This window comes from Drosophila suzukii, chromosome X, assembly GCF_043229965.1.
Source record: "Drosophila suzukii chromosome X, CBGP_Dsuzu_IsoJpt1.0, whole genome shotgun sequence".
NCBI classification, from domain to species: domain Eukaryota; kingdom Metazoa; phylum Arthropoda; class Insecta; order Diptera; family Drosophilidae; genus Drosophila; species Drosophila suzukii.
Window position 1 is genome coordinate 20795582 of NC_092084.1, and position 15849 is coordinate 20811430.

The 15849-nt window shown below is 41.5% G+C and overlaps 2 protein-coding genes across 3 annotated transcripts; one reads left to right on the forward strand and one right to left on the reverse strand.

Annotated features, from left to right (window-relative positions):
• Positions 1-617: 617 nt before the first annotated feature.
• On the forward strand, positions 618-15838 carry RhoGAP15B (RhoGAP_ARAP and RA_ARAPs domain-containing protein RhoGAP15B). 2 transcript variants are annotated; one of them, XM_070997473.1, is made up of 9 exons: positions 618-1140; positions 8141-8858; positions 10631-12908; positions 12970-13096; positions 13165-13805; positions 14226-14321; positions 14385-14519; positions 14592-15115; positions 15170-15838. In XM_070997473.1, exons 2-9 carry the CDS (start codon positions 8149-8151, stop codon positions 15303-15305), a joined length of 4647 nt encoding a protein of 1548 aa, XP_070853574.1. In that variant the 5' UTR covers positions 618-1140; positions 8141-8148; the 3' UTR covers positions 15306-15838. The 2 variants fall into 2 exon arrangements, with proteins under 2 accessions (XP_070853574.1, XP_070853575.1); XM_070997474.1 differs by having other exon boundaries at positions 619-1140; positions 8141-8735.
• LOC108005394 (uncharacterized) lies at positions 7031-7765 on the reverse strand. Its single transcript, XM_017068657.4, has one exon. The coding sequence runs from the start codon at positions 7455-7457 to the stop codon at positions 7131-7133; it is 327 nt and encodes a 108-aa protein (XP_016924146.2). The 5' UTR covers positions 7458-7765; the 3' UTR covers positions 7031-7130.
• Positions 15839-15849: the final 11 nt, after the last annotated feature.

Here is a 15849-nt window from a genome sequence, read left to right on the forward strand (position 1 = left end):
GACATAAGGTGACAACTCTGATTTTCAGTAATTCAACAGTTTCGAGGTTGTTAAATTGCTGAAATTTTTGAAAATAGAATAGCTTTATAAGCTGACCAAAATTAAACAAGTCGGGAACACACTAAATATTTAGAAAATCTGTACAAAATTCACCGCACATTGGTGAAACGCCGAATCGAAATATTGCTAAGAAAGGCGACAAAATGATTCTGGCAGAAAAATGGGGCCAAATGATACCTCAACATTACGATTATAATTTTTATTTTAAAAACCAAGCCTGTGAATTATTTTTGATTTTTTTTTCAAAAAGATCCTTGAAAAGATTTATTTGTGATTTTATTTAAAAAAGTCAAAGATATTAATTATTTTCAATTATTATTCAAATGTTTCAAAACTACAAATTATTTGGGAAACTACAAAGTGTTTTTGCTGTAGCGTCTTCAGTTACAAAGATATTGTTTAACACCTTATAAGGCTTATATTTAAAAAACCGCTAAGGTTAATAAGGGTATTCTGTAAGCTGTTGCTGAATCGTTGAATTTGGTATTTAAACGGTATTTCCTGAAGCTGAAGTGGTATTTAGTGGTACTATTCTTCGGGTATATGGTATTTTCGAACGTTATCGGTGCGGTCACGCTACTGGTTGGGCGGTCGGATCGGTCGGAAAATCGGGATTGGGATCGAAAAGCGGGGTTTGGCTTGGGACAAAGAGTCTTGTTCTGGTCATGGTTTTCCATCCGCGAATTGTCAACTTTTGTTGCGCACGTAAATGTTGTTGCTGGCAATAAACACAGCGATCGCGAGTGAAAGAGAGACAAACAATGCGTGCTGCGCGTGTGTGAGTGAGACATTCCGCAAGTGATTCATTCCGCAAAAATAATAAATAAATAAATAAATAAAACTAGCGGTGCAAACTGGGGCGAAATGTTTGTGGAAATGTGTCAACAAGTTGGCTCCGCAAAGTATCTGTGCAATATCAATATGTGTGGGAAATCGTTTTGATTTTTGAACGACTCTTAACTTCAGCCTTTGTTTTCGTTTTTTATTGTTGTGCTGTGTGTTGTGAATAAAAAAAAAGGGTAACTTAAGTTAACCACGCATAAATTGCATACGAAATTTTGGACAAGGAAAAAGCGAAAGGTAAAAGCGATTTTTAAGTGGATTTTTTGAAAGCCGACGTTTCGTTGGCTCTCTTTATTTGTAAGGTTTTTGTATCTCTCAAATGCGTTCTAATCAATTCGTCTCAAATATACGGGTAGTGTGTTTAAGTTGGTGGGTTTGGTTGATCTTTTTCGACACAGCCCTCTGCAAAATATTAGAAACACCCAAAATGCATGTACTGGATTATTGGTGTTATTATTATTTAAGAAATTTTAAATTTATCAGATAAGTTTAATAAATATTTTGAAAGATTTTTATCCTTATTTTTACAAATTATTGAGATTTTTAAAATATTATTTTTAATATTCGTAAGTCATTTTTAGACTACCTAGCTAGTTTAAACTATTTATTTTTTAGGTCTTTGTTTATATTTACTAAGACATTTTCAGACTACCTAGCTATTTTTAACTATTTGTTAGTATTTACAAAAATATAAAACAAATATATTAAAATAGTATTTATTAATTATTTTTTTTAGACTACTATTATTTTGGTCACATCTGTGTTATATGATAATTTTTGACACACATATATTTCGCTTCTAACTGCTTATCACTCTTATTTGGCGATAGTGTGTGTGAGGGAGACAGGTGTCACCTGTTGCTTCTCTTCTCTTCTAGCCCTCTCTTTCCACGCATTTTATTGGTGTTCTTAATTGTTTGGCAATTAAGTCAATTATAAACATATTAAGACAGCCGACACACATTCCCCGATTTAGTTTAGTTTTCAATTTGACTTTCGCAGACAAACCAATAACCCATCAATTCAAGGGAAAAGTCACGAAATTGGGCCAAACAAATAGAATCGCTCTTAAGATCTCATAGTCATAATAATAAATAAACACACATTCATAAGATACGGAAAGTATGTCTAATAAAAATAACCCATGAATTGGCGAATATTCTAAATTATTTTCTGATTAATACTTTCTAAATATTCTATTTGGTATCGAAACTTAATAAAATATATATGTAAATATATAGTTAAATTAAAACTTAAAAATGTAGAAACTATTGAAATATTATAAACACAAGATTAGAAAGCTATAGATTTTTCTTGATTACAAAATAATTGCTCAAGTATAAGCGTTGTTCAAATTTGTAAACATTTTTATATGATAAGAAATACAACTTTGGAACTCTTATCTCTTAAAATACTAATATTTCATATCATAATGGATTTTCCTTGCTGTTAAAACTTGACCATTCATCTTTTTCTCTGCCACTATAAATGTCATAGCATTTAGAATTTCTCTATTAAAGATCGCTGGCAAAAGGAGTTAAAGATGAACGTACTGCCTTCACGTATTCCCCCTTTAATGCCATAATGGTAATCCAGGTAATCAAGTGTCTGGGCCCTCTGCTACTCCATCCCCTCCAACGATCATTTGGTAGACTCTTCTTTCTACCTGTCTTTGCTTTTTTCTGTGTGTAAATCAAATCACAAATCGATGGCAACTTACATACGACAAAAAATGCTGTCAAACAACTTGGAAATCGAGTCGCGAGATCGCTTAACCCCACTTTGCCCCCCGATTCTTCGGGGCTCCGGTCTTATATAATTGGGGCCATGGAAGCGTTAAGTCGAGTGTGGAACTATCTGTGCCCATTTCCTCCAGTTTTTGTATTTTTTGCACCATGAATACGATCCGGGAATGAGGGACGAACAGTTAACTCAGCTTATTTTTACTGTCGCAGCTCTTATCGCGCTTATAAACATAAACAAAAACAAAGCTCGAGCGCAGTCCATGAATCACACAGACATCTTTACAATGTACTTATATGTATATGCATATATAATCGGAGAAAATATCATACCATCTCTGTCCCTAATCATCGATATCCGTCGTAATACCAATATAATCAATATGTGTTATCCTAAGTATTTTCATTTTATAACATCAATTCTTTTTTAGAACTTATGTACGTCCTATTATTTAAGGATACTTAAACTTTCAAATATTTGTAATGGAGCTGTTATTTGATGATATTATTTATTAACTATTATTTTTAAACTAAAAAGTCAAAAATTCTTGAGATTTCTTTCGTATAATACCAATATTATTACATATTATCTTAATTATTATACATTTTGTAACAATTTTTTTTTATAACTTACGTCTTATTTGTTTAATTTCTTTAACACTACATTAATATCCCAAGATAAAAACCATTACTATACTTAAACTTTTAAATATTTGTAATAGAATTGTTATTTGATGATCGTGTAATTTCGTTCAAACTAAAAAGTAAAAAATTCTACAGATTTTTTTTGGTTTACTGTCGTATAATACATTGTGTTTTATCAATTGCTTTTTATAACTTACGTCTTTTTTATTTCATTTTTTTTAACACTACATCAATATCCCAATATAAAAACAAGGAAGAACGCTATAGTCGAGTACCTCGACTATCAGATACCCGTTACTCAAAGGGAAATGGAGATATGCAAGCAGCAAAGCGAAATTAAAATGCGCCACCTACCGGCGGTAGACAGATTTAAGCGTTTTGGGCGTTAGAGTGGGCGTGGCAAATTTTTTTTTGGATCAATCGATAGGTATCGACGAGACCAATACATTTCAGTTAAAATTTTTTATCTAGCATGAAAATTGTGGGCGTCACAGGTTTTCGCGGTTTGTGGGCGTTTAAGTGGGCGTGGCAAACTTTTTTTTAGGTCAATCGATAGGTATTGATGAGAACAATACATTTCAGTTAAAATGTTCCATCTAGCATCAAAACTGTAGGAGTTTCAGTTTTGGGCGGTTTGTGGGCGTTAGAGTGGGCGTGGCAGTCTACTGAAACAAACTTGCGCTGCGTAAGAAGCTCAGGAATCTGTACGCCAAATCTCAATAGCCTAACTCTCATAGTTTCCGAGATCTCAGCGTTCATCCGGACAGACAGACGGACAGACGGACAGACGGACAGACGGACAGACGGACATGGCTAGATCGACTCGGCTAGTGATCCTGATCAAGAATATATATACTTTATGGGGTCGGAAACGCTTCCTTCTGCCTGTTACATACTTTCCGACGAATCTAGTATACCCTTTTACTCTACGAGTAACGGGTATAACAATTACATATTTGAACTTTAAAATATTTGTAACGGATCTGTTATTTGATGATAGGTATTTCTTTGAAACTAAAGTCACAAATTCTACAGATTTCTCTCGGTGAACTATCGAGTAATAAAAATAAAATCAATATGTATTATCTTTTGTCATTTAGAAATATCACTTGTTTTAAAACTTACTTCTTATTAATTAAATTTTTTTTAATGTTGTTTTTCAAATTTTTTTTTGTAACGGAAATGTGATTTTATGCATTACTTGCAAGCTAGAAAGTCGCAAATTCTTAAGATTTCTTTCGGTGCACTATCGTATAGCCATTGCACTTGGTCCATGGAAACTGCTGTAATTAGCAAAACAACAATGCAACAAAAGAAGAAAAGCATAAATAAGTAAGGGGAGAACGCAAGTGATTCATGCGAGTAAATGACGATCCAATTGCAAATGCGCATGAATGCATCACTTTATTTGCATGCAAACATATAAAAATGAATTAAGTCCGTCGGTTTATTTATTGCACATATAGATAGATATATATATTTGGCCAGGTCAAATATTATCGCAACGGAAGTATGGCTTATTAGATCTTATAATTGCGCAAAATATTAGGGCAGGGAAATATGATAATCGATATGTATGTATATCAACGTTGGCTTAAATCAGCTCAAAATGGATTTTTACTCATGCCAGTAGTTATCAAAAAAAATAACTTTCGAAATGAAAAAATATTACATAAGTTAGAAATCTGAGTGGCCTTTCATATTTTATTAAAATTAGAAGCTATGAATTACTTAACTTATAAGGTCAAACACACACAACTCATTTGAAAAAGCTTCGTAAATATTGCGCCATCGATTTTGAAACCGCTGATAATGTTTTCCAATTTTAATTGAGATATTTCAACATTTCCCGACAATAATGACAGGCTGATAAGTTTTAAAGTAAAGCTTTAAAAGAGGAATAGTCTTGTGACCTTAATAAAGAGAGATTTCTGAAAAGTAATATTGAAATCAAGAATGTATTGATGTTGCTTTATCGGGAAATATCCATTGAAAACCCCTATGGGACTTTCAGTTTCGTTTTCAATAATGCGCATTGGGGAAATCAATCAAAATAATTGCAGTTTCCATTTTGTTGATAAAGCAAGAGTTTTGGTTTGTGTATGGATCCACCATAATTCCAAAGGCAACTGTCTATAGCTGGTCATTCATGATCTATACCGGCACTCAGCGCTATATAATTATCATTGTTGGTTGGCTCGACATTGTTATCGCTCTTTCTGCCTGGCCACTAAAAATACGAACGATATCTGAACAAATGAGTATATATAGGGAGAGAGTTTTATACTATAAGAGCTATATGCACAAGGTACAATTCGTAACCATCTCACCACACTAAAGTGTGACACATTTTTGTTCTATCTATGGGGACGATAAATGGAAAACAAATAGTTAATACAGTTCCTAACACATTTTCTAGTTAGGAAATTAAAATATTATGAATTTGCATCAACAAAATCAAAGGATTGATGAGTTCCTAATAGATGGATATTATTTAGATTGCAAAATCATATAAACTTATAATTATTTATATAGAAGATATCATCTGAGAAAATTTCCATGGTGTTTAAAAATATTTTATTTTCCAAACTTAAACCTATGAAACGCACTGTACTCGGAATTGGGTAGTGGAATATGGATTGATGAGTGTGTGTGGCAAAACAATTGATTCACTTGGTCAGCACTATACTATACTATACGAGTTCATATTCTACGTTGTGTGAGAGAGTGAAATTTGAAATTCGATTAATCATCGAAGAGAAGACACGAAAAAGCGACGTAGAAGTAGTTCTAGTTGATATTCCCGGAATACAATATAGGGTCCCATCCAATGTGAGTCATCCATCAAGTTCATTCATCCAACTTATCCGGCGCAATGGGCAAAGCGCAGAGCCCCAGCGACAATAACCGCAACAATGGATTCGTTTAAACTTTAAACGTTTATAAACAAAATCATCGAGGTTAAGGGAAGTGGACTTGTGGAGGAAAACTCCCATTTGAAGTGGGGCGATCACTTAAGCGACAACGACAGCAATTCCCGGGCTCCCCAGATGGTCCATCTGATGCCATCTGATCCGATCTGACATGGTCTGGTTTGGAGCCCCCACTTTGGACTCTGTCGAGAGTTGAAAAGTTCAGGGAACTGCAATGGACGTACGACGAAACAATGGGAGGGCCCGAGGAATTAAGATCGTCAATGAAGTAGTGATGTAAACAAGTCTCAAATGCCAGATCCTTCACTCGTAAAAATGTTATTGCATGAAAGTATACAGTGGGTCGGCGATATGAAAAATGTATTACAGATCCTATAGAGAAGTTTATTATTATATGAATGAATTTATAAACATTCAAAACCGCATTTATTTATTGTAACAGGAGATTTCTTCACTATGGGAACTGTACTCTTTATTTCTCATCTTTAAAGAGCCCCCTAATTCCCTATTTGTTTATATTTCTTTAAAAATGGCTGGCTTTCTGTGCTGGCAATCCAAAATTTGCTGATAATTGCACTTGAGCTGGGATAATGTTTATTCAAATCTCTGTTGAATACCAACTGAATAAATAATCCGCTGAAAATGCTGACTTTCAAAGCGGAAAGTGAAAGCGCCTCTGTGAGTGGGGGGAAAAATGAATGATGACCGATCGAAGAGGCGATTGTTGATCGTCCCAGAAGAAATGAAAACACGTGTCTTTAATTTCCGCACTCTCTGCGTTTTTTTGTATTGTTTATTTGCCTCGTTGGCACTCATTATGTGACCACTTAAAAATTGCAAATACTTGGGCATAATCTAAGCGTAAATTATAAATCTAAATAAATTATGAGCTAATTGTTCGGATTGTTTAACTCGAGTACTCCAGCCGCCTACGGGCGAGGGCCAATCGGATGAGTCTGCGCTGCTCCAGTTCCTGCAGTTGCTGCTGGACGAGCAGGCGATGCAGTAGCTCCACTTTGGCGTACTCCTGGGCCTTCAGTTGCACCCTCCTCTGTTGCTCCTCCGCAAAGGCCTCCATGGTCCTGGAGATCGCACTGGAATGCATATGTGGCTCCTCCTGATCCTGTTTTGAGTGGTTCCAGCAATTGATCTGGATGAACTGCAGCAATAGATGGATCAGATGGCTCCAGAAGGTCAGTAAGGATTGATAGAGCTCGGATAGGCTGGTGGACATGTCGATGGTTCGGTTGACTGGTGAAGAGTGTGAGGTGTCAAGATTATTATAGGTCTTATATACTAGACGGGGTTACCTAGGAATCTCAAGGAGGTAGGTACCAAAAGTCAAAGGGATTACCTGTAAGACAAAAAGTTTTTTGGGGTAAACCCTTTAAGACATCCCCAAAAATCCCCAGGTAATCCTGGAAGTCAAACAGGGATCTTAAGTAAAATTAGGTTAAAACCCATTTTCTACCATATGTAGGATTCGACGGATTAACCTTGTAAGGCTAGCAATATTTGAAGATATTATATGGATCAAAAACACTTTATTACCTTAAAGTTATTTCAAAAGTCATGTTTTTGCTTGTTGTCTAATAGGTTCTACCTACTTATATCTAGCTGGTTTCGATTTTCAGGGTACTTCCGCGTATTTATTAGGAGATATTTCTTTAAAACGGATTTTCAAGATATAGTACTCCATAGTTTTCCACACGACCTGTGTATTAATAATAGTATGATGGAATTTGTACTCAGCAGATTATAATAATAGTAATTATTACACAAAGAAAATTTCTTAATAATGAACATATAAAGCGCGTCATTTGACCTCTGTTACTTTTTTAGTAAATGAGCGATATGTATTATTATAACCAAAATGATGTTATATCTATTGATTAAGTTATTTTGCGTATTTTTTAGGTTCCGCCATGGAGCCGGCACGCCCTGTGCCCGCCCCCCGCCGTCTTTATCCGGAGCTGCGTCCCGCCAACTATGAGAACATAGAGATCCGACCACCCAATAGTGGAGGAAACAATATCAACAACAATAACATCAAGAAGCTCAACATAAATGCCGAGAATCTGCATGGAAATCTGGCAGAGAAGAAGCTGCCGTCGAGTGGACAAAACAAGTTGATCCTGCAGGAGAACAATTCGGACAGTCAGCAACCGATCTATGGTCCGGATGCCAATGAGAATGTCCAGGAGCCGGTGTATGCGACACCAAGGCCTGCTCCACGCCAGCGATTGCCGCCAGCAGAGGATCCGGATGCGGATCCGCAGGACGAGGAAGAGGTGCCGCTGAGGATTCTGCGTGCGGCGCCACAAGTGCCGCCCAAACCACTTAACATCCCACTTGACCAGCGAGCCTCCATCTGCAGCGAGCTATCCACCACCAGCGTTCAGATGCTGGGCAGGGCTGATGAGGATCGGGAGGGATCGCGGTATGCATCCAATGCGTCGCTGGACTGCAGCGAGAGCTCACACAGCGGCAAGTTCAAGTCGCAGTCACCTGGGTACGTAGACGCCATCGATTCATCCATTCCGCAGTCACCGGATCCAAGCGGGGAGGATCCACAGCCAGATTCATCCGCAGAACAGTCCTCCGCCTCCGGCAGCCAAGAAGGCGACGATGACAAGTAAACATTGACCACCGTTTCCACGTTTCCACCCTTTGTCTTGCACTCTCCTTAGTTTTTTGATGGGTTTCTCTTTGTTTTTTGGGTTCGAAAAGGAAACTAACAATACACAAAGTATTTTTTGGTATACTTGGTTGATCCCATTTTAATACAAATATTTAATAACAAATATTGAAACTTTCTTAGTTTTTTGATGGGCTTCCCCTTTGTTTTTTGGTTCGAAATGGAAACTAACTATACACAAAGTATTTATTTGGTATTTGGCTATACACTTGGTTGATTACAACATATTTTAAAATATTATTTTTCTAAATATCTTATTTTAATACAAATATTTAATAACAAATATTGAATATATCATCAGTTTTTTGAGGGTTTCCCCTTTGTTTATTGGTTCCAAATGGATAATAACAATATACAAAGTATTTATTTGGTATTTGGGTATATAAATGGTTAATTACAACATTTAAAAAATAAATGTTTGTAATTATCCCATTTTAATACAAATATTTATTTCCGTGCACTCAGAAAAAACGGGAAGTACATTTTCTGTTAAGGCTAAAGTAGTTCGCACAAAACAAGTTTTAAAATAATAATATTAAACATATTTCAACACTTAGTATATTTTACTCACGTTGCCTATCTTTGCGATAACGGTTTCATTGGTTTTAATGTTTTTTTAATTTTTGGTTATGGTTTTATTTAATGTGCATCGACAATACAAACATAGCTTTAAGTAAATATTTGAAGCCAAAACAAGCCTCATAAAATAATCACTTTTTTGTTTTGGCGTTGCAAATTTACAAATTTGCTAGAATTTTTATCTGGTTTAATGGCCTTCTTTTGGATGATAGTGGCTTATCGAGAATTTTTGAGAATGTTAAAAACGTATATTAAAATAGAGAGAGACTTAATGTGGAACATTTTACAAAACATAACCCAAAAAGACAGCTGTTTCCCAAATCATTTGCGTATCATTTCCATTGTCTAGCGACTATATTGGGACTAGGATAAACCCCTGAATTGGTAACATCCCTTTTGATTAATGTACAATTCCAGCGGAACTGTAGCGTGTGCCCCTGTTTTCCCCTCCTATTTCTGGGTATTTCTTTCCGAGATCACTTCCGCCGCCCTCTCCATCGGTAAATCAAGTTGGGCCCGTCAAGGGATCCGTCCTTATAAATAGCCTGGCGTCTGTTCAAGATCAATGACAAGCGGTGCTGGCTAAAAATAGAGGAGCGGAAAATCTTAAGATCGTTTTTCACACTCCAATCGGAGTTTTGTGTGGTCGGAAATGGTTTTCAAGATCAATCGTTGGGGATTCGCGTAGAGGGAAGGAACTATCTGGGAATCGTTTGAAAATAAACAAAACACTTAGAGGTATAAGGCAAAAGCGTTATATTTATATTTGAGAATTGTTTTTCCTATTTTTTTTTATTAACTCTTATATGGGTGTATTTTTTATGGGTAAGGGAAAAGATTTCTTGATAAGACATTTCTTGGTTTTGGCTCTTCATTTAAAACACTAAATGTTTTCTTAAACCTTATTTGATGAATATTTTAAAGAAAATAATAGTAATAATTACCTTGGTTTCCAGACTCACAGATTTATGCTGTTGAATATGATCCCCCATTGAAAACGATACTTTTTGTGGTCTAACAATTTTTGCTTGTTTTCTTGGACATTTTTTTTACTAACCTCACGGGATCGGGATACTTTTGAGCACCCAAAGCCAAAATAACTAATGAATCATTTGCTCCAAACTCCTTAGCAACCTACTGCGCTCGCTGGGCACCACTTCCAAACTGCTGGGCGAAGCCATCGGCGAGCGGATCCAGTTCAAGGCCAAGGGAGCCAAGAAGCGGCTGGACAGGAACCTGAAGAGCTCCACGGAGGCGATCAGCACCCTGGGCGCGGACGCTGGCCGGAGTTTGAAGCACGCCGGCAAGAGATTCGGCTCCAATTTCAGTCTGGGCAGGAGCAGGGACAAGCCAGAAGTGGGCGGAAAGGCGGAGGGATCAGGGGAAATGGATCTGGACAGGCGGCGGACGATGCCCAACACGGAGGTCTTCAATGCGATCCAGTTCTCCAGTCCACTCAACCGGAACGGTGGTCTCTCCGATCTGCGGGAGAATGAGTCGAAGCTGCAGAAGGAGGCGGAGGAGGATGACGGCTGCTACGAGGTGCCCAAGACGCAGGGCAAGCCGCCCAGCTACGACGAGGCGCTGCGGTCACGACCCTCGCCCAGTGCCTCGCCGCTGGCAAAGAATCTCGCCCAGGAGGCCGCCCAACAGGTGCAGTTGCGCAGCCAGCGCCAGCTGAGCACCAGCTCCTCGAACGGGGACGACTCGCCGCGCCTGCCCATGCCCGCCTTCCCGCCACCACGGCTTTCCCAGCAGCCGGAGCAGTTCCGCCTGGATGCACTGCAGCCGCCAGTGCGTCAGAAGCGGCGCAAGAACTACGAACACATTGAGCTGCGGCGTCCGCCCGTCGACTCCGCCCAGCTGGAGGAACTTAATCGGGCGGCAGCGGCCGCAGAGCGCGAGGAATCTCTGCTGATCTCCGCCAAGATTGCCGAGGAGGAGGCCAAGGCCCCCAAACCCGAACGCAGCGATTCCTGGGAGTTCTACGGCGAAGACGAGAAGGAGGAGGATGACGAGGATGAACAGGACGAGGGCAATTCCTCGCCCGAACCGGTGTACGCCAACCAGGAGGCTACCTATGGAAAGCTCTTTGAAATGGCCACCGCTGGCAGCAGTCGCAGCAATGTGCTGACCCCCAGCCAGGTGGCGGAGCAGCAGCAGCTGGCCTGCATCACCGAGGACGCGGAACTGGATGGCGGCGAGGGAGCTGTGGGCGGAGTTCCGCTGCCACTGGCGCTCATCCAAGAGTTCGACCCGCTCAGCAGCAAGAGTTCCACCCTGGCCAGGTCCAACAAGAGCAACGAGCTGTTGCTGCTGGAGCATCTGCTCGAGGAGGACACCTACGGCACGGTGAAGGCGGAGCAGGACGACGTGAGCATGTGCACCTCCGAGGAGGAGCCCACGACGTCTGTTGCCACGACAACGAAGCCACAGCAGCCGCAAATCGTGCACCAGAATGCCCACCTCCTCAGCGACAGCATGGAAAACATGCTGGACTCGGACCAGGAGCGGATCAGGGACGAGGAGCGAGCCAAGCCCTATCTCAGCCGAATGCCGGAGGCGTCAAGCAAAAGCGGTGGACCAGTGGACTTGGCCAGTGCCTCAAGGAACCGCACCAATTGGTTTGTGGCGGAAAAGGCGGGTGGCTCTGACGCAGCAACACCGTCCGGCGCCAAAACCACATCAACCATCGAGGGCGACAGCCCACCCACCTACTTGGAGGCCATCGGGGGCAGCAAGGATGCAGCCGGCGGTCAGGAGAAATGCTCCACCATCGGGTCTCGCATCCGGCAAACCATGAACGCCATCTCGAATGTGAAGCTGCGCATGGACGCCATGAAGCGGAAGGCCAGCTTCCGTGGTGCCAATCAGCGGCAGTCGGACGTCCGGGTGGCCCTCCAGATGGTGCCCCGACCCAGTCTGTCGCCCCTGCTAGTCCGCTACGAGGGTCCCCTGGTGCGTTTCCCATCCGGCGTCGTGGAGGACATACTTAAGGAGATGCAGAATCGGAAGGCCATCCTGAGAGACCGCCAGTTTCAGACCTTCCTCGACCAGGAGATGAAGACGCCCCGGGAGATGATACCCCTGGACACGATCACCACGCTGCAATGCGTGAGCAACAGTCGCGTCACGGACACGGCCACCCATTTCTACTGCTTCGAGATCACCACATCGCAGCCGAAGAACGGCAATGGAGCCGGCGACACCATGTCCTCGAATCCCAATCTCCTGATGACCAGCAGCTCGTCGGGCAATGTGAAGCAGCAGCGGGTCTCGCATCTGTATGGCGTCGGCAAGGAGTCGGAGCGCGGCGTCTGGATGCAGAAGATCCTCGAGAGCCTGACCAACAGCCTGCCGGTGAAGTACACCTGTCACTACTATCGAGCCGGATGGTGTTACCTCAAGGTGAGTTCTTCGATTCTCCCAACTGACCTTTTTAGAGGATTCTAATTTAATTAATTCGCAGAACTCCATCACCTCGGAGTGGAGTGGCACCTGGTTGGTGCTCCGCAAGAGCCAGCGACGCCTGATCTTTGTGACCGAGGCCAATGGCAATGTGGAGAAGATGGACCTGCGCAAAGCCCGCTGCATAGGTAAGGGATCCTTGAGAGAAACCCAAATAGTCGGCCCAAACTAAACGCAAGCATATCTTCCAAAACAGTGCTGAAGGAGAGCGACGAGTCCATTGACAATCTGCACGTGGAGAGCGGTCCCATGCTGATGATCGACTGCCCACCGTACGCCGTCTACATGATCATGAGCTCCGCCCGGGAGACGAAGATCTGGCGGCACATCATCCGTGAGGTGGCCCACAACAATGGCTTCTCGTTGGGCGATCAACAACTAACGCGCTACGATGTGCCCGTCATCGTGGACAAGTGCATCAACTTTGTGTACATCCACGGCTCCATGTCGGAGGGCATATACCGCAAGTCTGGCTCGGAGAATTCCATGCACAAGCTGATGAGCGCCTTCCGGGCGGACGCCTTCAACGTGGAGATCACCCGCAACGAGTACAACGAGCACGACGTGGCCAATGTCCTGAAGCGCTTCATGCGCGACCTACCCGAGCGATTGCTGGGCAAGCTCACGGACAGCTTTGTCTTTGTCACGGAACTGGCGGTGGCCACCGAGAAGATCCCCATCTACCGGGAGCTGCTCAACAGGCTCTCGGCCATCGAGCGCGAAACGCTTCGCCGGATTGTGGGCCACCTGGTGTTCATCAGCTCTCAGCAGGCCAAGAACAAGATGAGCGTTCAGAATCTGACCATGATCTGGGGTCCCACGCTGCTGGCCAAGAAGGTAAGGAAGGGTTTAGGTTTAAAGGGGAGGTTTGAAGTAAGCAATCTTTGTGACTTTTTTCCATTGGTTCCAAATTTGTAGAGTCCATAACTCTTTCGACCCAAAAATGGGGACTATTTTTTATATTTTTCTTGATTTGGCATTCATTATATACAATAATTCTTCAAAGTTCCATAAGATATGTATTTACCATTACGTAAGTTGTTTACGCTTCTAGTTGGTAGTGAAATGATTTACTATGGAAGCCATAAATACATATATCAGCTAGAATTGTTTAAAAAAGAGCTTAAAAAGGTTCTTTATTGTATTTGTTTTTAAATTTAAAAAGCAGTTATTGACGTTTATGTTTTAGAAATATAATTAAAATTGCTAATTTGTATTCAACTTTTACTTAAAACTTACCCAAAATTTAATCCACAGAGCGACGAGCTGATCTACTCACAGAAGGAAGCGGATGTGCTGAGCGATCTGATAGTGCTCTACAAGAATCTATTCCCCTGCAGTGCCGATGAAATGGTGTGCTAACCAAAAGATTGATTTATAAATGTGAGATATATCTAAATTGTATATTCCTTGCAGAAACGGGAGCAGGCCATGCTAGCATGTCTGCAGAAGTATTATGCGGCTGCCGAAACGCTTAAGGATGCAGTGAAGCAGTCCGGGGACATCAAGATCTGGATCAGCCTGAATCCCAATCCTGACAACAAAACAGAGGTGAGATCTAAGACCCTTTAACCACAGCAGTGGAGAAAGTCATATTAATTCGGAATTCATTTCCCTGAGCAGGAGAAGACGCAAGTGAACGCCACCATTTCGCCCACCAAGACCGCCTACGAGCTGTGCCGCGAGTACTCCTCGAAGATGCAGCTGCCCACCCACCAGCTGACCCTGTACGAGGTGATCCTAAACGACAGCCTGGAACGACCGCTGCACCACGACACCAAGGTGTTCGATGTGATCCTAAACTGGTCCTACTGGCCAGAGGAGGATCGCAAGCACAACTACCTGGTGGTGCGTCCGGTTGAGATGCTGCGCGAGATCCAGCGAGCTGTCAAGAATCTGGCCACCGTAACGCCCGGCAAGGAGCTGCGCTTCGCCGACTCACGGACGAAGACCTTCAAAACGCTACAGTGCGAGCTGCGGGACGGGAAGATTGTGGTGTCCAAGAAGGACAAGAACGACAAGACGACCATCGTGCGGGAGGTCTTCCTGCAGAGCAGCACGGCCTACTTGGGCTGCGAGCGCAAGCGGGACTTCCCCTGGAGTTGGGCCATCACCTTCGTGGAACGCACGCAGGCGCAGATCATGAGGTTTACTAGTCAGATCTATATGTTAACTTAAATAATAACTTATGTGCCCCACAGATCGCGAGATGCTCCGTTCATTGGCCACGTCCTGGCGGGCAGCGAATGGGTGGATCGCACCATCTGGTACTCCAGCATCTGGTACTGCCTGTACAAGGACAACATCCTGCCGCCGGCGGAGATCATCATCAAGTAGGATTGGGCCCCTCTCCCAGCTGCCAAACATAGTTTTAACCTTACTATGCTGTCTTGTGCATTTTTCTGTAGATATTCTGAATTTATTCGCAATAATTAGGGAATATATACACTTAGCAATTTTTTTATACAAAACATTTTGAGAGTTTTCCAATATTTCGAATAGGTTTAGCCAACGAAACTACATTTTTTTTTCCAACATTTTCTGTATATAATCATGTTCTCTTTAAAACCAAATTGTACATAACCTTAAGGAATTTTAATTTGTATCATTAAGTATATGCCATTTGTCTTCAACATAGCTCGTTCTCTGAAATATCTAACGTTTTAATAGATATGAGTTAGACACGGCCACGCAGAGCATCAAATTTTAGCCTAGTTACTGTTTTCGTAATGTCTTTGATGTAATTTTTATACGTATTTGATTCAATTGGTTTTGCATTTATGTATTGCTTATTTACATTTGAAGCCATGCAATTGATTGTCTAGACAACCCAGAGTTTATTAGTAAACAATAAAATATATTTACAAATATTTCTCCAAGT

Coding starts and splice junctions, on each gene's coding strand:
- LOC108005394 (XM_017068657.4), bottom strand. CDS start 7,457: ATGTCCACCAGCCTATCCGAGCTCTATCAATCCTTACTGACCTTCTGG.
- RhoGAP15B (XM_070997473.1), top strand. CDS start 8,149: ATGGAGCCGGCACGCCCTGTGCCCGCCCCCCGCCGTCTTTATCCGGAG. Junction 12,909..12,969: donor CCGGATGGTGTTACCTCAAG/GTGAGTTCTTCG, acceptor ATTAATTCGCAG/AACTCCATCACCTCGGAGTG. Junction 14,520..14,591: donor ATCCTGACAACAAAACAGAG/GTGAGATCTAAG, acceptor TTCCCTGAGCAG/GAGAAGACGCAAGTGAACGC.